Source organism: Oryzias latipes, chromosome 13, assembly GCF_053564925.1.
Source record: "Oryzias latipes strain Hd-rR chromosome 13, Olatipes_Hd-rR_3.1".
In the NCBI taxonomy this organism is placed as follows: Eukaryota; Metazoa; Chordata; class Actinopteri; order Beloniformes; family Adrianichthyidae; genus Oryzias; species Oryzias latipes.
Window position 1 is genome coordinate 30277817 of NC_136249.1, and position 22854 is coordinate 30300670.

At 39.1% G+C, this 22854-nt stretch overlaps 1 protein-coding gene across 4 annotated transcripts in view; it reads right to left on the reverse strand.

The window, feature by feature from the left end:
* arhgap42b (Rho GTPase activating protein 42b) overlaps nucleotides 1-14529 on the reverse strand; it is a 125147-nt gene extending 110618 nt beyond the window's left edge. The window contains exons 1-2 of one of the 4 annotated variants that reach the window (XM_078929554.1): nucleotides 14348-14529; nucleotides 8234-8367 (exon numbers count right to left, since the gene is read on the reverse strand). In XM_078929554.1, coding sequence (XP_078785680.1) covers nucleotides 8234-8367; nucleotides 14348-14505 — 292 coding nt within the window. In that variant the 5' untranslated portion in view covers nucleotides 14506-14529. The remainder of the gene's footprint in view (nucleotides 1-8233; nucleotides 8368-14347) is intronic. The other 3 variants (XM_078929556.1, XM_078929553.1, XM_078929555.1) reach the window with 3 other exon arrangements.
* Between the last annotated feature and the right edge of the window lie 8325 nt (nucleotides 14530-22854).

Consider the following 22854-nt stretch of genomic DNA (forward strand, 5'->3'; position numbering starts at 1 on the left):
AAAGCAGATGCTATATCAGTGTTGGTGCTAAGTCTGCTGGATTACTCTTTGCACTTACTGTGCTTTGCGGCATCAAGGGGGCCGGGAAGAGGCTTTATCACAAAGCAGAGTGAAAAACAATCTCCACGGAGAGGGGGATGTTGCAGCTTTGGCAGGAACAGCACACACAAATGAAAATGCATTAATAGCTTAATGCCTTCCAACAAAAAGAAGGCAGACAGTTTTGCAAGTAGGGAAAAGGCTTCCTGCCTAGTTTCATTTGAAAGCTGTCAGTGGGAACCACTTGGTTGATAACTAGCCTGCATTTGTAATGATGGCAAATGCTGGACTTGAAGAGCACTATGGAGATAGAGTACATTATAACACCTGGGTTTTCAAACAGCATTTCAAGCTTTCTGACTCTTTTCTAGTGTGATTAAATAACCAATCTCTGTTAGTACTTACCTCTGACATTGTGCAGGTTTGCCGTCAAACAGACACAAAGACAGGGAACCAGGACGACGACTGGCCTCTGGCTCCACCTGAGGAGTCAACAACAGCAGCCAAATCTGTGTACTTCATAGTTTTGGGGCCTTAAGTTCTGTAATGAAATCGTTTAGAAAAAGAAAAAAAAGTTGAGGGAATGACTCATTCAGAAGCATAACCGTCATCATGTCTGCCTATGAATTCATATTTAAATTTGCATGTGTCAAGGCAGACCGGGGAGCCCAGCTTGCCTGGGGATGTGTCCTTATTGCGGAAGTAATAGTACCTTTGCACACATTATGCACTTGGTGGGGTTTGATTGTGTGAAAATAAAAAGTTCAATGAAAATGTAAGAAAGCTCCATTTAGTGCTGCTGGTCTGCTATCCGTACCTTTGCGGAAGCTGGATGAGCAGTTTGCTGATTGAAGCGTGCCTAATTGCCATCCAAAATAGCTTTCTGTACAGACTGTGAGGTAAATTAGGCACCACTATTTTCACCTGTACATATCTGAGTTGTAGATGAAAGTCTGCAGAGAAGTTTGGCTTAAGTCTTAGTCACATGCAACCATACAGGGTTTGCAGGTTTTTGGGTTGTCCGGGCCTCTTTAAGGCCAGCACAGATGCTTCTTGCAGTTCCCTTAATGCTTATGCTGCCACCTTAAGGGACAGAATGATGATTGGCATGCATGTGGTACGTGTATCATGTATGTTTGTAAAGTTTTTAATGTAAGTTGCACAAACTTACAAAGTAGGGGTAATGCTGTCGTACGGTGCCCTAATGCCGCACTCTACACAGTTGTTAGTAATGTAAAAGTACTGACTACTATTTGTGCACAAATGCTGCACACGCAGGTACGTAAGTGCCGATAGGACACCTGTAAGACGCCACACAAACTACACTCCGATTGTCTGACTTCTAAAAGTAAGGCTTGTCATGTAAACAATACTAATGAACTCCTTGCACAGGATTTAGGGGGGGTTAAAAAAAGAAAAATCCACACGACATGCCTGCGTTTCATCTCCTTCATCCTTATTTCTCAAAAATTTTCAATCAAGAATAAAGCCAAAAACATGGACCCAAAAGCAAAATGTTGTTCTACTCTCTGGTATCTACAGTATATTTTCAATATTGTACTGAACATTGGGGAAACACATAAATCTACTATCCATCCTCTGTATTTACTACAAAACAGGGCTAACATAACAATTCACCCCACTAATTAAAGTGAACGTACCCATCCTCCTTTTATCAATTCAAAAAACTGCAAATATCTGATTTCATGCATTTAAGACAGTTCAGTTTCTAAATAAAAGAAGGCACTTTTGATGTTTTTGAAAGAAAATGAGGATACAAATTAAGGGGGACATTAAACTTAAAAGCAATTAAACTTAGAGCCTGTACTTCCATAGCGCTTTACTACTTTCGTTGAAGCCCCAAAGCACTTTAAGCTGTGTCCACACCAAATGCGATTTGTGTGGCATAGGTAACTAGTTCCAATGTTAAGTTAATGTACATACGCAATCTAATGACCTGCGGTGCAATTTAAACATAGCACGTTGGTCTGGCAGTAGGGGGATTTGGGCGTGTTGAGAAGTTTAAAAATCTGAAATAGATAAAACTAAACAGATAATGTTCTCTTCCAACATGATATTTTTTCATAAATTCCGTCAAATGAAGATGTTTTTTTTTCCGTTAACGGAAAAGGTTTGCAGAATGAATGATTATTGCTATCAGACCTATCTGCTGTTGTTTTCAAAATGTGTTTGAATAAAATAAAATAAAATGAATAACTTAAACTAAATTATTTTTCTTAACGTGTTGATTAAGTGTGCACTTGACCTGACTTGCAACAAGACTGTACAAAAACCTGTGCATGAACATTTTGTCTTTACCAGCACACCAAGTGGTCTATGACTTTGATATTTCCTGTGGGCCAGGAAACGCCTGCAGATGGCTCACATTCACTGTGGCTTTAAGGAGACCAAACTTTGGAGCATGCAGAGATGAAACACCCGGGCCTTCACTCACACTAAGTGAGGGAGACATCTTTATGTACATTACAAGTTGAGGAAGAAATTAGATGTGAGATGCCCATCGTTCCATCGCCTCGCTCCCTTACATTCCTGTTTTGTCTAGAACCACCAGCTTAAAGCAGACTTTGAATTCACGAAAATATCAATAATCCAAGCAGTGAAAACATCGAATAGCTCTCCACTGAGTTATGCAGAGGTCGGACAGTTTATGATGAGATTTCCTCTGAAACCACTGCATCACACAGTGGGCCAGCCAGTATTGTGCAGCAATGTCTGGTCTCATTGTGGTGGGATTGCTGGGGGCCCTGTCGGTCCCTAACACGCACCCGTCAGCTCCATCTCACAGACATCATTTTTTCTAGAGCGGCCCTCGGGGATGCAGTTTGTTTCACTGGCACAGCGAGCTGAGATGTTAGTGGAAACCCTGTTGCTTTTGGTTAATTGCTGCATGAACTTTGCAGTGCTGAGATTCATTTTTTAGGCGAAAGATGACGACTGTTGGGATGATGAAGCTGAAAGTCCCGCTCTGAGCTTGTTTTTTCAATAACCCCTCAGAGACATTTTAGGCTATTCATTAGCCTTTTGTAGTAATGGTTAGTATGGAGCTGAAAGTTTTGGCATTCAAATTCAGCATCCTTTCTGCAGAAATGAAAAGACCAGTGAGCTTTTTCTCAAAAATCAGCCTCTCGACACGTGTGACAAGGTTTTTATGTTGGATTTCAACACAAGCATGTGCTTTTTCTACTTATAGACCCACTATGATTATCTTTTGATCTATTTTTAAAGTGTTCCCAGTGGTGTTTTAATTATGATTATGCTGTTTTTGGCCAAAATAAAAAAAAAACATGTATTTCTCTTGCACATATTTTCTGCAGAGCAGCAGTAGTTCATTGCAAATTTGCCTCCGAGTTGTGGGCGGGACTGTTGGTGTGGAGTAAGCCTGCCACTAATTGCTGTCATCCATCTGTTTACACTCTCTCTTGCTAGTTTACAGCCCCTCACACCCTCTACCTAGCATTACCGGTGCAACAAAGATGGCAAGCAATATTGGAGCTATCCAGCCATACAGTTTCGAGCCAGATTTTAGCTCAGAAAACCCCACAAAGACATACATGGATCTAGTCGTCTACAAGTAGTTGCATTAGAATGGAGCATCATTGTATGTTACGTCACACACACAAAGTTTTTCCTACAACTTTTTTTTTCTGTTCCTCATTCATTTTAAGAAGGAAATACAATTCCAAGCTTAATTTTCTTTAAATTTGCCCTCCATCAAAAGAAAAATGCCACAACGGCATCTTAAAAACCCCAAAATACATTTTTATAGGCATTGGTTTTTAAGAATTACTGACTGAGTGACCACCTTTTCTAAAAATGTGAGCAACACAGTTCAGACAGCAAACAAACTTGGAATGAACAATTGGCTTAGGCAAAGGAGTTGAAAAGATAAGGTTTGAGTGATGGATGGCAGAGTAATATTCTGGATTTACTGGGAGAAGGATGAAGTGAAAGTCAGGATGCTCCTATTTTTAACATTTCTAAGACAGCAGTTCGTAAAAACAAGATCAAGTGCAGGCATTAGGGGAAAAACAAAGCTGAAGCTCAGGGGATAGGAAGAAAATAACTCTCCACAGACTTGGATGATTGTCAACTCTTTCAAATGTCACTCAACTACAATAGGATGATAACAAGTGAAGAGAAAAGGTTGAAAAGAGGGGTGTAAAGGAAGAGCTCAAGTCATTTCAAAAGCTTTCATCAGCCAGAGACACAGAAAAGCCGGACTGAAGTTTGCAACGGATCAGAAAGGTTTGTCACCTTCTGTTGAGAGTCTAGATTTTGCCTAATTTCTGACAACCCAGTGGTTACAAAGAGATCTGGAGAGGTGTGAAAGCAACAGTGGGACACCAAACCATTTTCTGATCGCACTGAATCAATTTTGGGGTCATGGGGTGCTGGAGCCTATCCCAGCAACTGTCAGGTGAAGGCAGGGTACTACCTGGACAAGTCACCAGACTCACACCTAGAGGGGAATGCAATTTAATTCATTCATTCATTCATTCATTCATTTTCTATTCCGTTTAATCGCTTTCGGGGTCACGGAGCTGCTGGAGCCCATCCCAGCCACTCATGGGCGAAGGCAGGGGACACCCTGGACAGGTCGCCAGTCTGTCGCAGGGTAGAATGTCCACAATAAAACACCATTCACTCACACACTCACACCTATGGACAATTTAGAGTTTCCAATTAACCTATGAAGCATGTTTTTGGATGGTGGGAGGAAGCCGGAGATCCCGGAGAGAACCCACGCATGCACGGGGAGAACATGCAAACTCCACACGGAAAAGTCCCCCATTGATGTTGTGTTTTTCACGTCCCCCAGCCGGGACTTGAACCAGGGCCTTTTCTTGCTGCGAGGCAAGAGCGCTAACCACTGCGCCACCCCAATTTAATTGAATTCAATTCAATTCAATTTTATTTGTATCGCCCAAAATCACAACAGCAGTCATCTGGATGGGCTTTGATTGAATTTAGAAACACCAGTTAACCTGTGCAGCAGGTTTTTGGACTGTTCCCTGAGAAAACTCACACATGAACAAGGAAAACATTCACACTCAACACAGAAAGCCAGAACACAAAGCAGGCCTTCTTAATGTGAGGCAAAGGTGCCATCCACTACACCACTGTGTAGCCCCATTGGGACACTTTATAGTGCAATTTGTTAGAACATGGGCAATTAAATCTTGGATTTGGACAGATGTTTGTTTGGTTTTTGGAAAATCGCATTCATCAGGTGGTCAACAATAACGATCAGCATGAATAACGACTTCAGTTGGTGGAGAAGAGAAGCTCTGGGCTCTTCGTTTTTTCCGGAATCCGTTTTTTTAGGAGTTTTTCCTTACCGCGAAGGGGGGTCTAAGGGCAGGGATGCCAGTATAGCTTAGTCAGTTTGTTAGTTCATTTTAGTATTTTCCTATTGAACTCTTTGTATTAGTGATCACTTTGAGTTCATGTTTTACGGCGATGCCCATCGAGACGACTGTTGTTGTGATTTTGGGCTATACAAATAAAATTGAATTGAATTGAATTGAACAAAGAGAGGAAGAGGGGCGGGGTTGCTCTGCTCCAAAAGTCTTGCCCACATTTTAGTGGTGAATTTCTAAATGAACTACTGCCACTCTGCAGAAACTATGTCCTAGGAAACAACACCGTTTCTATGATTAAATGCTAAAAATGACCACTGGAAACGCTTTTGAAATACACCAAAAGATGATCTGAGTGTGACTTCAAACAAAGCTAATTTTCATTCAAATAGTTAAGAAATAAGATTTAAAAAACAAGTTTTCTCTGTGGTTTGTCTCCGCATTCTGAACACGTAGGTTTAACGTCCTAATGTGAGACAGGAAAAGACAGACTAAGATAGCTAGTCTTGTTGTGATGGCAATTACCTCTAAATGATATGAGCGGTTTTCCCCAATTAACAAGTGACACAGCCTCGTATGCTCTTCATTTAAATCAGGTACTAAGAAAATTGCATAATTTCCGGGTGACACTCAGCTTAGTTCCAGAGGAGAGATTTTCAGAACCAGATTTGTCTCCGTTTTCAGAGCATATGATTAATGATCCTAATTTAGGCGTTTTCCTAATCCAATCGTGCTCTGACATTTCTTATCAGATGAGCCTTTCCTCATTCTGTCCATTGTTTACCTCCTGACAAAACAATCTGCCAAATATGCTCTCCTTTTATGACTCGAAGTCCAGTTTGTGCAGTTATGTGCTGTTTATAAAACGGAGTTTGTCTAAACCTCCATTTATTGCTTTTTTGCAGTGAAAATTGAGATGGTAAGCTCTTTTTTTGTTTTGAAATGCCACGGCCGCAGATGTGTTGAATGTGGCGCCAGGTAAAGGACACGTCCTGTGCGGAGCGCTGGTGCTTGGAGGGTAAATGCAATCCAGCTCACATGAAAAGCTCATCTGTGGCTCTGCACCTATAGCTTTTGACTTACAAATCCTCTCAGCACGCAGAAGAAAGGTTGTCCTCGGGAGCGAAGCGCTTTTATTTTTTGCCTCGCTGACCTTCAGGAGGTGATACCTGTCCAAGCGGAGCTCAGTAACAAATTAAGGCCTGGGTGATAAATTACAAGAGCAGTTTGGCTCGCTTTGTAAGCATAGTTTGGCTACTTTGCTGGGACTTTGTCTTTAATTTAAAACAGCAAGTAGAGGCGTCTGAGGCGCAGCGTGCCCCTCTCAAATAAACCACTGACATTTTCATCTGCTGGCCGCACACTGTGAGGACACTCTGGTGCATCATCAGTGATTGGGTTGGATGTGAACATCCGTGGCTAAACTCTTCTGCTACAATGGAGAGAAAGAAAAGCTTTTCTTCTTTCTTAAAGGCAGAGGCAGGTTCATTTCCTCCAGAACTGACAGCCGTTTTGGATTTATTCTGAGTGGAAAATACTTTGATGACATTTGAGCTTTAACTAAAACACTTCACATTAAAGTTTTCACTAGAAAATGTTTGATTCTCATTTTTTGCCCATTGATCTTGAAAAAAGTAATGCAAAAGATTATTTTTAGAAACGTTTGATGTGACAATGATGGTTTCACATCCTATTGGTTTTAACTTTTTGGCCGATTCCATTTGTTGCTTACTTTTACCAACAGGAGGAAGTCTAATCCAAACTGTTTTTGTTTTTTTTGCAGTTTGCCATAACTACAGTTAAAATGTTGACATGTCTACTTGACTGGAGCAAGCTATATGATAATTATTTCAACCATATGGGAGTTAACATGATTGTATTCAGCTGATATTCTATTCCCAGCAGAAAACAACAGATTGCATGTAAAACAAGATCGTTCCATCTTGCCTTTTGTTCCATCTGGATGTTTTGCTTTTAAGCAGTGAAGCAAACGTCACAGTAATTTTTCATTTTTTAATGTGATACCAGTAGCTGCGCTAGTACTTCATGTCAAATATTTCAAAACAATGAAAATATTCTCATACTCAAATTGGTTGAAATGAAATGAAAAAAGGTTCAGAGAATCCTTAAATATCCACCTTAATATGGTCCAAAAACGTGGCTTTTATATCAAATTATTACAAACATATACGTATTCATATTTTTAACCTTTACTCCTTGTTGAAAAATAATCCTGTTTTCATAGTGTCACAAGAACAGGCAGATAGCTGGATCCAAATGCAGCAGGTTTGTTATCTCAGCTAAAAATCCACAAAGCTAAATCAGGGTCAATAACAGGCATGAGAGTATCAGAGACTGGGGTAGTCAGGATCCAGACGAGAGTCTGGGCCGGGGGCATGCAACCAGAGTCAGAAACAGAGTCAGGAAACAGAAGATCAGATCCAGATCCAGATCCAGATCGAGCCAGATCCAGATGGAGCGGGCAAGCTTTAATGCACATTTGATATGATCTCGTGGGCCAATTATAATTACACCTGAGTTTGACACATGTGGTTTAAGAGAACGTGTTTTTTTTGGTTGGCCACGAAAGGTTGTTGAGCCGACCCTTCGAGCCACTGCCTTCACTCAGAGAACACCTCCTTCATTGTTGCCCACATCATAGTTCCACTCTGGGTTGTCAAGTTTATGTACAACTCACATTAACCTTACAAATACTTCACAATACACTTACCACACGCACAAAAATGGTACGTTCTATTTTCATGAAGTCCCTTGAGTAGCCATACGAGCCACAAAAGAACTGCAAGACTCACCTGGACTCCCCTTAAGATGCAGCCACTCTTCTCGATGACCCTCCACGGGCCCAGACAACCCAAAAACGCACAGCAGCCCACAGCAGCCCCATGGGTCAACCCCATAGGTTGACCCCAAGGCCTTCTCTCTAGTTCTAGAATAAACAAAACAAAAAATCATTAAAGATAGAAAGGATTTCCATTTCCTTTTCAAATACTCTAACATTATTACTTCAACAACAATATAGATGAAGTGCACTGTAAAATGTACATTTCTAAAATTAATCAAAGATTATGGAATATTAGCGCTCAGAGTTCTATAGTGTGTGTAAAAAAAACATAACCAAAAAACAATTTTTTAGGATTATTGATTAAATGCATCAAAATTTTTCAGTAGCAACACACTTTTTTATTTGACAGAAATGGTACACAGACAAAAATGACACAGACAATGACACAGACAAAAATGGTAGAAAACTGTGTTTTAAAAACTGTTGCATGCTTTAAATTACGAAAAAATATGTTACACAATGATATTGCACATTCCTCCACTGGTTAGAGGTCAGAACTGTGGCTGATCAGGTGTCATTTTTAAAGGCCATGTCCCGTTCATTTCTTTACTGGGTGAGCCTCTTCATTGAACGCTTTATTAGTATTCCTCCAGCAGTCCTGAAAAAGGCTGTTGAGACACTCTTGATAAGATAAATCAGTATTAACGGTTTTCATCAGAGGGAGAATTACACAGGTCCTTCGATGCCTCAGAATACTCCTCTGGGAAGCCGATTGGTAATTTTACATCCTTCAAAAAGTTTTCCAATCATCTCTCCTACTCATGGTTAAATTTAAAGCCCATTAGGTGAAGTTTCTACATCCAATATATTTCAGAGTGATATGAGAAACAGAGACAGAAACACTTCTGCAGGAAATTTGGAGGAAGAAAATCAAACGAGGAGCAGACGGGAAAATTAAATTGGGAACCAAAATAATGTAGGTTCCTACGAGCTGGTAAGGATGTTGTCTTTGACATTGAAGAAATACAGTAAGTGCTCACTTCCACGAGATCCCACTAAGTGACAGCAAGCTGTTGAAACTAAGTTTGTCTTTTGTTTTCCCCCTTCCACTGTGTGAAACATCTGTAATAACATCAAAAGACACGCTGGAAGCTTTTTTTGAGTTGTTGCAACTGTGAGTCGCCATGGGCAACAAAAAAAAAAAAAAAAAAAAGGACATTGAAATCCAGGCTAAAAAACTGTTATTGGGGCTCTTTCATGTTTGAAACAAAATCAGGCGGCTGAAGAAAGCTCCCTTTGAAAAGATCGCTTTTCTCTGAGATAGATGTGCTTTAGAAGGAAAGGCTTAATAACTATGAAGCTTTCAATTTTAAAGGCCCACAAGTACATGCCTCCACAGCTGGTGATTGACTGATAGCAGCCTTGTTTGCTCTCTCTGGGATCTCTGTAGCTTTGTGTACCAGGTAATTGAAAAAAGGAAAAGAAAAGTATTCTTTGTGTGGGTCACACCTCCAAAGAAGCTGTAACTCAAATCAGACGAAAGTCACACCACTTGGAACCATTTTCAGCACGGCGCCGATATTAATAAATCCTACTCTTCCATGCTTATAATGCTCTCCAATTAACTTAAGACTTTCACAGTCCATCAGCACGAGCCGTAGAATATCATCTGACAGATTAATTGGAGCCACAGAGCAGAAACAAAGGCTAAATCCTGAGCATTGGCTATGATGGCAGACAACATCTCCATAATAGCGGCGGCCTCATCGGTAGTTGCATGAAGCGCTCAACAGAGTCCTGTCTCGCAGACCACATTAAATGTGCCAGACTGCATCGCAGATGTGCCTTTCAATCAAGCTCTGGACAGTCTGTAATGAGATCCTGAAAGGAGGAATTTAATGGCAAGTAGTTTCCATTTCCAACTGGCTAATTGCACCAAGACACTACAGCTCCTATAATCAGGAATATCAACATTGGAAAAAAAAACATGATTGGCATTAATGACATTGATATATATACTGAGACTATATAGCAGCCAATGTAAGTTCCCAGATGCTGAATAATTGAAAACTGCAGTTCTGCAAACTTCCAACATTTTAAGTACAGCTGATCTATATTTGATCAAAAGTACATATCATAATTGATTGAGAGTTTCAAATATGATATGTTGGTGGATTTGGCAAATTTTTTGCTCACGACAATGTTAGTATATGATGCAAATAAATTGTCATGAGTGTTCAGGAAAAAAGAGCCTTATTTACCCTCTGTCTCAAATGTAATCCACACATTTTTACAATATGAATAATTCATTATCAAAAAACTTTGCTTTCTTTCAATACAGCAAGAAGTCATTTAAAACAATAAAGAACTATAGATTAGTTATTCTCACCATAAAGGTCTGAAAAAAAAGTGTTTATAATATTTCATGGAGGCGGCCATGTTGAAATAAGCAGAAACTTGACGGCCTCTATTGGACTGATGATGAACTACAGGACACGAAACATGGACCAAAGTTATATACAATGAGTTTTTAAGAAAAGTTTGGACCACGCTAATAAGTGGGGAACAAAGAAATGTGTAAATCAAACATGATTCGAAGGGTTATACAGGGTATGTGATTCCAACGGATTCTGATATGGAGAAAAACAGCTTTCAGAATCAGTTGATTGAAATGACTTAAACAAGCACTTTACTGTGCATATCAGTGCAAGGTTCTGCAGGATTCATTGGAATTATATTAATAAATGGTTGAAGAGTAATTGATAGAACACGGGCTAAAGATCTTGTGTTAAAGTTTTAACAGTGTAATGATTTACAAATAAGGCCTACTAGAGTTTGCTATTGTCATTTAACATTTGGCCAAACACAATCAGGGCAACCATCATCTACAAAACCAAGACGGTCAATTACAATGCAAATAATTTCTTTTATTCATGAATAGTACATATTTTATACTACAATTACGCTTCATAGTCTCATTTTTGCCAATATTTAACAAAGAAAGCTAGCATTAAACCCTATGCTGGCTATAATTTATATGTATACAAAAAACAAGAGTAAGTCAGAGAAGCCAGACTGAGATGGTTTGGACATGTTCAGAGGAGGGATAGTGGATATATTGGTAGAAGGATGTTGGAGATGGAGCTGCCTGGCAGGAGGGCAAGAGGACGGCCAAAGAGGAGATATATGGATGTCTTAACAGAGGACATGAAGTTGGCTAATGTTAGGGTAGAAGATGTCCATGATAGAGTGAGGTGGAAAAGGATGATTCGCTGTGGCGACCCTTGATGGGAAAAGCCGAAAGAGAAAGAAGAAGATACAAAAAACAAGAGTTTATATAAATTTAATTGATTTATAGCAGACCTTGTCTCTTAACCCTAGAACACTTTCGCTATAACAAGTTATACCCAACAAAAGGCACTTGTCATTAAAAAAACATCACAACACAGGCTACAATAGAGTGTTTGTCTTTTATTTTAAACTGTGGTAACAGTTACAGTGTGACAAAAGAAAAAAGAAAATCATTTAGGGTTCCTAAATACATGCTCAAAAATTACTAAAGAATTAGAAATTTGAGAAGAAAAAAATCCTAAAAAATAATAAAATGATACTAGAAACTTGGTCTTTGGTCCACCCATTCCTGGGACACGTGAGACTTCCCTGGTGAAGGCACAGACTCCTTAACACCCGACATATTGAAATTCATGTAAATAGTTTTGCTCGGGTGAAAATCAACCGGCAATAGTGGTCTAGGGTTAAAACTCATTTGAACGGCTGCATTTTCCCTTTAAGTTCTCGCAGCTCTTTAGATGCATGAAGCATATGATGAAGCAGCAGGGCGGATGCAGATTTCAGTGTCTTACCAAAGGACACATTGACAAGAAAGCTGCAAAGGTCAAGTATTGAACCACTGATCCTCCAACTGACAGAAGAATACTTTAGCCTGAGCCACACCGGCATTACTAGACAGAACATCCGAAATAAAGTACCTAAAGACCCCCTCCGATCATCTTTTAATCTGATGTAAAGGCATTCTCAATGGTCATTTTAACATGATCGTGCCATTTTTAGACAAAACTTAAAAACCCTTTTTGGACTCAGTTTCTGCAGCGTGGCAGTAGATTCTCAGAAATTCACCTCCGAATTGTGGGTGGGACTGTTGAGGCAGAGCGACCCCACCCCTTTTTCCTGTCAACCATAACGCTGCTTACTGTTTAAATCAAGTATGTCCAAAGTCCAGCCCATGGGTCAAATGTGACCCGCGGTCTTCTGTCAAAAATCAATAATATGCGGCCCCCAGAACTTTCTAAGAACTACGATTTGTTTTTTTTTGATTTCTCTTTTTAAATAAATTTTTATTGAAGTGAGACAACAGAAAAAAACAACAACAAACAAATGAAAATACACTGGAAAAACAGATCTGACAAACAAAGACAACTACCAATACTGACACACAAAAACAAGAAGTAAAAAACTAAAAAATATATAAAAATAATAACAAGGAAAAGTGTGTGCGTGTGTGTGATGTAAAGACAACGTGAGTGTATTCCATCCACAAGCTTGAACTAACCATCATGCATTCTGCTAAGTATACATATTTAGGGCTACATTATTAGAGATTCATATAGATGGATAGGAAAGGCTCGTGACATATATAACTATGCATTCATTATATTCTTGATACAAGAAAAATCAATAGCAGTAACCATCATGAAATCCACACTAGAAATAATCATCTTGTCATTATTACAAAAAATAAAAAAAATAATAATAATGAATAAAAATAAAAATGTGAGAGTAATAAGCCATAACTATCAGACGCCTGCAAATGAGATGAATAGGGTATTGTAGAGAGAAAAAGGCGGGGAGACAACCCCCCATAGAGGCCAAGACAGTCACATATTTGGTTCTCAGATAAAACGTAATGTTTGTTTAGGAACTCAATGAGAGCTGACCATACAGATAGTGGTTCGCTCGTGTCGGTGGAAGAAGGTAATGAATTGGCTAAAGAAATGTATTCAAGGAAAAGTTTTTCCATATAGACAGGTTAATGGTGTTCTGCGATTCTACGATTTCTTAACTGTGATTGGCTCAATTATGTTATAAGCTGTTGTAAATCTGTGGCTACAACCTGTGGCTACTTGACCATTAGAGCCCTTAGGGCCAAATGAGAATGACAGATTTAGGAGCTTATAGATTTAGTGTGGACAAAAAGTATTTCTCCAGACAGATTTTGACTACCTTTTGTTTTTGGTCTTCAAATAAAAAATTCACAGTAATTTTGTTTACAAAAATGGATTCACATTTTTTTCTGTTCTATGTGAAAAAAGAAAAAGTATACTATTGCAAAATATAATTTCATTCAATATTTTTTTTTGCATTTAATGTTATTATAATGGTTCAACAAATGCAAGCTGCGTGGTTGAGCCTCCCAAATATTCCCCTCACCAAATCTGATCTCTTTGCAAGCTCCTCCTTCTATCTTACAGCCGCTCATACCCGCAACCCAACATTACTTGTGAAACAAAAAGGACGAGAAAAATTAAAAAGCTATCCAGTGGTTCAGTTTTAAGCCAGATGCCACTTTAGACCAGGAAAACAAAGACGTACATGGATCTAGTCGTCTACAAGTGGATGCATCAGAATGGAGCGAAGCAGGGAGCTTTTGGCCTGTCCAGCGTATTTTCTACATCACAAATACAATCCTTTTAATATACATCTTTTTGCATCTCACTGACAATAATGTGAATGATCAGAAATGTAATTTTAAGCTTAATTGTCTTTGTTGTCTATGAGCAGAAATAATGCCTCATTGGAGTGGGTCTTTAACGGCCTGCCTTACCAACTGCTAAAGTGCCTCAAAATATGGTATAACGGACTGCACATCTTTTGCTTTAGTTCAAAAAACCTTGATATGTTTCTCAAAGTTCGTGAAGCTAGGATTGTTCATAAGTTTTGTAAATGGTGGTCATTGTCGCTGGTGAATTTCAGCCATCATTTTGTTGCCCAATAACAAAACAAAAATGGTCTAAAGACAAACTCGAGGTTACTGAATGCCACTTTAGAAAGCCACAGTCGACACGAAGGCCATGTTTGTTATAAAATGTGTCTGTGTCAAACTGACCTCATCCCTCGCCAGCCCTTATTCTCCTGTCCAGCCTCGGTCTCATGCCACAGTGTCACAGCAGCACACTGGGTGCATGCCAGCATATATAAAATCACAGAGCACCACGCTCGTGTTTTTGTTCCTCTAATGTTCACCTGGAGGACAGCAGCTGACATGGTCACAGCAAGTTGGCAAGGACACAGCCTATTGCAGGGAGCCCCTTTTTGGAAGCAGAAGTCACACACTCCACTGCTGTCACTGGCTGATAAAAAATGAACTTTAGCTCTGAATTCAGGGCCCTTTTTCCCCTCGCAAAGTTAATTATAAAGTTGTTTTAATCTTTTAAATATAGTCTGATGCACTGATGTGGCTACTTAGAATAACTTTAAAAGGGATTTATTTTCAGAAGAAGAAGTTTGAACAATTTGAAATACGACCAAAAAAATTACAAAGTTATTGAGATAATGAGATCTCCTAGGATCAACACATGGTTTACTACATCCTCTTTTTTAAGTAAATGTGAGCCAAAATGTGGGTGTAGCAATGGAGGAAAATAACTGCATCCTATGACTACATGGTTTGCAAAATTACCCCTGTGGGCTTCTCAGGATCCAGATCCCCAAAAGTTTCTTTGTAAAGTTTTTGCTAGTTTCTTGAGATTGTGAACATTAATTCTGGTCCTCAGTTCTGAATCCTAAATAACTGGAGGTCTACAACAACTTCAGTATTTCCCCAAATAATTTCAGATGATTGTTAGGCCAACTTGTGACTTGCAAGAAGTTTGCAAGTAACCTGTAGAATCACCTAATGGTCAGTAAATTCAGCAGAAAATGTACTGCACATTCCCTCCACAGCTGCTTGGTGTGCAAAATGTTCCAAACCAAACCGAGCCAAAAACTTTCAGCATTTTAAACATAAAAATCTACTGCGTGACGCTGCACGGCTGCTCAAAGTCCATGATGCTCTCCAATTAACTCAGTTTCATCAGAAGCTCAGGGAGTCTATTAGGATAAAATTTGCTAAGCAAAAAAGCATATTCCCGCCCCAGAATACTTTTATGGAGGTATTGTAAAAACTACATTTTATAGTCTTGAGACCATGATTCCATTCAAAATGCATGCATTTTACAAAATAATTAAGTGAGACATCATAACGAGCCAAAAAACTCGAACCAAGTTTCATTCACTTTTAGAAAGAGCCTTTCACCCTTTAGGTCACTCTAAAAACATTCCAAACTCATGCAGAATTTTCATAAATAAATAAATAGATAAAGCAAAGAATGAACTAGGGAGCTCACAAACTGCCTTTCTTTTGTAGCTTTGCCATCATCTAACAATAATTATTATGTCCATGACAGCAAGGACCGCATTATTTTAACAATTCTTCTTTCTGAAAATTTCACCCCCGCCACAAACTCAAAACTCACCAAAATTTGCACACACCTGAAGACAATGAGTTTTTGTTCAGGTAAAAGTTCCCCCCAAGCCCCCCCATATTCAAGGAATGTTTTGTAATTAGTATGAGATGGCTTGCGGCCGCCAAGCCGTATGTCTGTTTGTGAAAATAGAGTAATCTTTTGTAATGTATACTGGACCTCTGTCCTGACGTAAAAAAAATAGAATATATCTCGTTCCCACAAATTAACATCTTGTTCGCACAAAATAATATTCCGTTCCCACAAGATAATATTCCATTCCAATGAAATACTATTTCGTTCCCTCGAAAAATTTAATCCGTGCGAACGTAATAATTGTTCACGTCATAAGTCATTCATAATCACGAATATGATCTCTGTCCTGACGCAAAAGTCGCTCTCAGAGATAACCTCCGTGTCTCTGTGACCCAATTACGTTCAAGAAAGGAAAAAGAAAAACTAGAATGATCAATTTATTATTGTCTCAATGAATATAAGAAAAATATCATAAGATTTAGGATGCTAAAGTTTGCTGTTTCGCCACACCGCAGTGATTCTCCGCAGAGCTCTTTAGCTTGTCTTGCCGGCATTCGGGCCAAGTGCGGTACGGGATATTGTAGTATAGGGTCGAATAGGAATAATAATATTCAGGACTTGTCTTTTATTAACATACTCTTTAGCAATCAGTTTACATCCGAAGGCTAGTGTTACGTTTTCCCCATAATGCATCTCGACCAATTACTGTGTCCCAATAACTGTAGTGTAACAACAAGACAAAGGATTGGCTGGTCGTGATGCGTGATGCATGATGGGATACGTAGCATGTGGCCTACTAGCCTTCCGTGTCTTCAATGCAATGTAATGAGACACACACAGACAGAAAAGTGAAGGTATCTGCTGTGAATCCAACTATTGCTCACATCCGTGTTTATGAAGCTAGGAGCTGGGAGCTATGTCCGGTAGGCGAAGCACCAATCCTTGACTTATGAATGATTTATGACATAAATAATTACTTCGTTCGCACGGATTAATTAATGCGTGGGAACGGATTATTATTTTGCGGGAACAAGATACTATTTCTTTTGCACAACTTAATTGTTTCGAGGGGAACAAAATAGTATTTCGTGGGAATGGAATATTTTCTTTTGGGAACGGAATATTATTTCGTGCGAACAAGATATTAATTTGTGGGAACAAGATATATCTTATTTTTTTAATGTCAGGACACAGGCTCCGTAAATGTATGATATTACATGTAGTATATAAACTTTGAGTGAAACAATGTGATAAACTTCATGGACATATTAGGAATGTGGGAGTGGTTTAAAAAAACCTCAGTAGCCAATGGAAATCCAAATGTTTACTTTTGGCAATTCTAAAAATTAATAAAAATGTGTCCTCTCCAGGCGACTAAGAGATAAAATAGTTCTATAGAGAAAAAAACAAAACAAAAAGAAAAGCTGCCATTTTGAAAAAAGTTTATTTTTATTTTTATGAATTTGTCATGTGCAGCTATGACCTGGGTGGAAGGGGAAGAAAGGGAGAGTGAGGGGCGAGTTGCAGCCACTGAGTCAGTTAAAAGAAAGTGGCGAGGGCAGGGGGCAGAAGTGCCTCCAGGGTATATAATGCCGCTCGTTGCTTTAATTTCACATTATTTTTTCTTCAATTTGATGATTTATTGATGCATTAGAATAAGTTTTCAAAAACATTAAATTGTAAACTAGTTCTAAGCAGCCATTGCAAACCAAAAAAAACTTTTTTTTTCCTCAGAAGTATCCAAAATTAGTACTAACCACAAATATTTCCTACAGGTTTGTATTCAAGATGTCATAACTTTAGTATTAGTAACTTTGACTATCTTGTTCTCTTGTTGCTCTCCTGTGCACTTTTGTGATCGACTTCAATTAAATGACTGATGAGTCAGTTCTCATATACAGTCAATTTTGTGAATGTTTGGTTCTTTAGATTACACTAGGAAAGACACACGTCAACAAAAAGCTGTAAAGCAGGATTGGTGACAGAGATATAAGTAATCTGGAAAAAATAGAAAATGTATTTGTATTTGTCTCTATGATTAAAAAGAGATACCTGTCATTTTATCAGAGTTGCCTATTTTTTTTTGTTTTTTACAAGACCGTAGATACTACTTTAAATACCCAAATGGAGAAGATTAACTTTAAAGATCCACTCCAATTAAAAATGTTGTTCGTAACCCTTGTGCTATCCTAGGCACTTTACCATTAGGAGTTGGGTCATCTAGACCCACTAGACAGTGCGCTGAACCTTTTTTCTTCAATGATGTGTGATCTTCACTGGTGTCCATGGATTACATGAAATCTTTCCACCTTTATCCACCTTTGTCATGGTAGGGGGAACACGTCAATGTAAGGGTGATTGACTTTTTTTCGATGGGTCCAAACTATTTGTTGAAAATAAAGAAACACGACTGCATTTTCTCGTTTCTAACCAGCTCCCACGGTGCAGCTTGAGCAGCGTCCAAGATGCCATTATTTTTTTATTCCCAGATTGTGCCTAACATTGCAACATAAGCCTTCCAGGCTTCCTCTGAGTGCCAAGACAGGTCAGGATTAATGACTGCCTTGAATGCTCTGGAAGACAGCATTAGAATTGTCATCTTCCGCCCTCACTTGTACATTTCCTTACACAACCACGATGCTGGTAAATAAGCAACAGGGTGCCGAGGTCTCGTCTGACAGAAGCTCAATAATCCAAGGTCAAGCACCTAACAGACAAAGAGAAAAGGCTTAGTTTACCACTTTTTGTTTACGTCAAATCACTGTCAATGCCAGTCAAACTGAATGATTTATGCAAATGTAAAAGCTTCCCTGTCTGGGTTTTATGGCATTCCCAGTTCAACTACAACAAGCTCAAATTACAGATTTTACCTCAATTAGGCTTCATGTTTTCTTGAAAGGCTTGTATTTATGCAGACATATGAAGAATAGTGGATTGTGGGGACATCAGTGTCATTGCTTCTATTTCAGGTAGCTGGATTGGTTGTGTTTTCCTCATGAATCCAGATTATCATAGCTTTCTAATGTCATGTCACGTGACCTGCTGCTCTGCCGAATGTCTCTGTCCCTGAAAGTGAGGCATTGTTGTGAGCAGAGGAGAAAAGACACCTTATATTCAGACTCTCAGGCGTGACAAATCCCTTTGTGAATTTGTCAGGAAACACCTGCAGATTATGGCGAGCTGCTCCGAGGGGAACCTGATGGACACAGCTGAATGACCTGAAAACGTATTTGGATTGAAAATGACTTTTCTGAACATGAATCATTGTGTGTTTCTTAGAACAAAAAAAAAGTTTTTGGGAATAATAACAAAAAAGGGCATTAATTCAAAATGCTTTATTTTGTAGTAAAATTTAGAAAATGTATCAGGACTAATGTAATATTGAAAATTTCTCTAATTTTCAGGTTCACTGTTAGAGTTGATTTTATTTTCTGTCTTTAACTTAGCTTTTTTGGCTGTATTTTCTGCACTATAACTATCTGCACTTACGTTTATTTTTCTTTTGATAAAAAAATGACAGAGCACCTTCTAATACAGAGCACCGCATAGGGGATTAATTCTGCTTGTGCTGTTGCAAACATGGTTGAGTGTTAATGTGAACGTGCTAACCCAGGTAACATGTAGCGGTGTCAGACTTTTCTTTTTTTATGCGTCACAAACGAGGTTGGGAGTTAGCATAGTCACAGTAACGTTTGTTTTAGCGGCAAAGCTCTATTTTCATGTGTTGCAAAATAAGGTTTGGAGTTACAGGGATTGTAACGCTTCTAGAGGGTTCTTACTCTGTTGTCTTGCCCAATGCACCTTATAGTTTGGTGTGCCTTATATATGTCATGAGGTGGAGGATTGACCATTCATTGAAGGTGTGCCTCATAATCCTATAGTGCAGAAAATACAATCGTTTTTTTTTTTTATCTGACTCCACGATCCTTTCAATAGTTTTTAGGTTTGCAGTCGAGATCACATTCCTTCAAATTTAGTTCCTCTATAGTTTTTGATGACAAAAGTTATAAATTCCGCCTGCATCCAGACCATCCCCATTGTCTGCTGTGCTCAGACTGCAGGTTTCTCATGTTTCCGGAAGTTTCCAAAAGCAGCGTGGGAGTCAAAGCCTCCAAGCTTCTGTCTGGTGGAAGCAGCACCAGGTAGAAATTTAAGATCCAGACATCTTTTAGATCTCAAACATTAGGCTTAAAATTTCCAATTTGAAATAGCAAAGCTGACTTCAGCAAATCCCTTTAGCTATGCTGCAGTGTCCACCTCTTTTGACAGTGTTGTCATTTCTGTCAATGTCCTGCTTTTACAGGTTTTTTGTGTCTTTTTCTGTAACAGGAATCCCTTGCCTGCTGTTATTTGGTGACTATCTTGTTCTCTTGTTGCTCTCCTGTGCACTTTTGTGATCGACTTCAATTAAATGACTGATGAGTCAGTTCTCATATACAGTCAATGTTGTGAATGTTTGGTTCTTTAGATTACACTAGGAAAGACACACGTCAACAAAAAGCTGTAAAGCAGGATTGGTGACAGAGATATAAGTAATCTGGAAAAAATAGAAAATGTATTTGTATTTGTCTCTATGATTAAAAAGAGATACCTGTCATTTTATCAGAGTTGCCTATTTTTTTTGTTTTTTACAAGACCATAGATACTACTTTAAATACCCAAATGGAGGAGATAACTTTAAAGATCCGCTCCAATTAAAAATGTTGTTCGTAACCCTTGTGCTATCCTAGGCACTTTAACGTTCGGAGTTGGGTCATCTAGACCCACTAGACAGTGCGCTGAACCTTTTTTCTTCAATGATTTGTGAACATCACTGGTGTCCATGGATTACATGAAATCTTTCCACCTTTATCCACCTTTGTCATGGTAGGAATAACATGTCAAAGTAAGGGTGGGGTCATCTAAGATAGCAGAAGGGTTTAACACTTGTGGTATTTGCTGATGATGGAGGATATAATAAAAAAAAAAAAGCTCAAAATTGCATTTGAGTATTTTTTTTTTGCTTCAACAGATTGTGAATCAGGAACAGACGAAACAATGCAATGGAAAAAAGACTGAAGATGTGACGTAGAAGCCACAAGGTCCCTGCTCCGATCCAAGATGTATCCTGTAGACAAGACAGCAATGTTCTGGCAACAATGACTCGCAATGTTCAACTCAATTTCAATTCAATTTTATTTGTATAGCCCAAATTCACATTAACAGTCGTTGCGATGGGCTTTGTTTGGATAGATGTAGGACAAATCATAAAATCAAAAGGATCGTGAACACACACAATTCAATAGAAAGATTCTAAACTGAACTAACTAAACTAAGCTGGACATCCCTGCCCTTAGACCCTCCTACACATTAAGAAAAAACTCAACAGATTTAGGAAAAAACGAAGAAACCACAGGGGCGCCCACATGAAGTAGGGATCCTCCCCCAGGACGGAGATAAATTGTAACACTCAGCATTAAATGAGAGTATTTACAAAAAAATTAATCAGGGATCTACTTCTTTAACTGAATGTGCTTGATTCCTTTTCTCCATTTATTCAAAACAACTCCAACACAATGAGGTTTCCCAGGTAATGGTGGTATATTGAAATATACACATATACTTACAACTTCACCTTTAGAAGAAACCACCACCCAACTACACCCAGTCTTTTTCTTATTTACACAGTACTTTAAAGTTTCTTTGGCGTCTTTTGTCCCTCTGGACAAAGCAGTCTCAAAGATAGTGGGGCCCGTGAAGCTCCGTCCGCCTTCTGATGGTCAACGACTTCTTACCGGATCAGCTGTGATGGAAATCGTGAGACTTTCTGTTGAAGGAAGACCTTAGGAAGTGTGGCAGAAAGTTCCGGTATATTCCTCAGCTTTTTTAATCCATAGAACCATCCGTTGCTTTAATCCATCCTTCAAGCGGCAGTCAAACATCACCCCAGCCAGTTTGTTTCCCCTTCCTCCTGCTTGGCTCCATCTTTCTCTCTTTTCTGCTGTCATTAGCTGTCATCAGCCACACACCTGAGTGACCGGAAGTCACCAGCAGGAAGTCTCTTGGCCGCCATATTTGTAGTCCACAAAAACATAATCCAAAACCAAATACAAATCAAACTATTATAATGTGCTCACCTGGAAACTTAATGACATACTGGACCATTAATATTGGTGGATAATTTGGAAAGTATTTACTGTTTTTTTTTTCCCCAACAGCGAAATGACAATCCTATATTTGTGTGGCAATGCTACAAAATGCCAGAACTCAGAGAAGAATTAACTTATCTAACCCTACAACTACACATTTAAAGTCCAACAGATGAGCTTCATCCAGATGGAGACAGGGGACGGCTGGGGGCGCGGGACGAGCCAGACGCAAGATCCACAGCCAAGTGCAGGAGCAGGAGCAGTAGTAGAGACGAGGTACACACCAGGTACAGGAGCAGAGACGAGCCAGTGGCAGGATCCACAGCAAAGTGTAGGAGGAGTAATAGAGGCAAGCCAGAGACAAGGTACTTGGTCAGGTACAGGAGGGAAGTGGGAAAAATGTTCTGATGTGTATGTGAGGGGCTGTAAGCTAGAGAGCGTGTACAGATGAGTGATGGGAAGTGGGGGCGGCTTGTGTATGTGAACTACTGCCACATAATTATAATTTGACCCTTGTGCTATCTTAGATGACCCCACCCTTACTTTGACGTGTTATTCCTACCATGACAAAGGTGGATAAAGGTGGAAAGATTTCATGTAATCCATGGACACCAGTGAAGATCACAAATCATTGAAGAAAAAAGGTTCAGCGCACTGTCTAGTGGGTCTAGATGACCCAACTCCCAATAGTAAAGTGCCTAGGACAGCACAAGGGTTAAAGACGACTGTAATGGCTTTGAAGATGGATCAAAATATAAAAGGACTTTACGACTTAACCGAGCTAATATATTCCTAACCGTAGTGGATGAAAATACAATAACTGAAAATGAATGTGTTTTGATTGTGATCATATTACAGGCTAAGAATGGTTGTTTCATGGAGCACAGACTCCACTTACATGCAAAATACAATGCTGAACTCCTGCTAAACCTTTAAATGTTAAAACA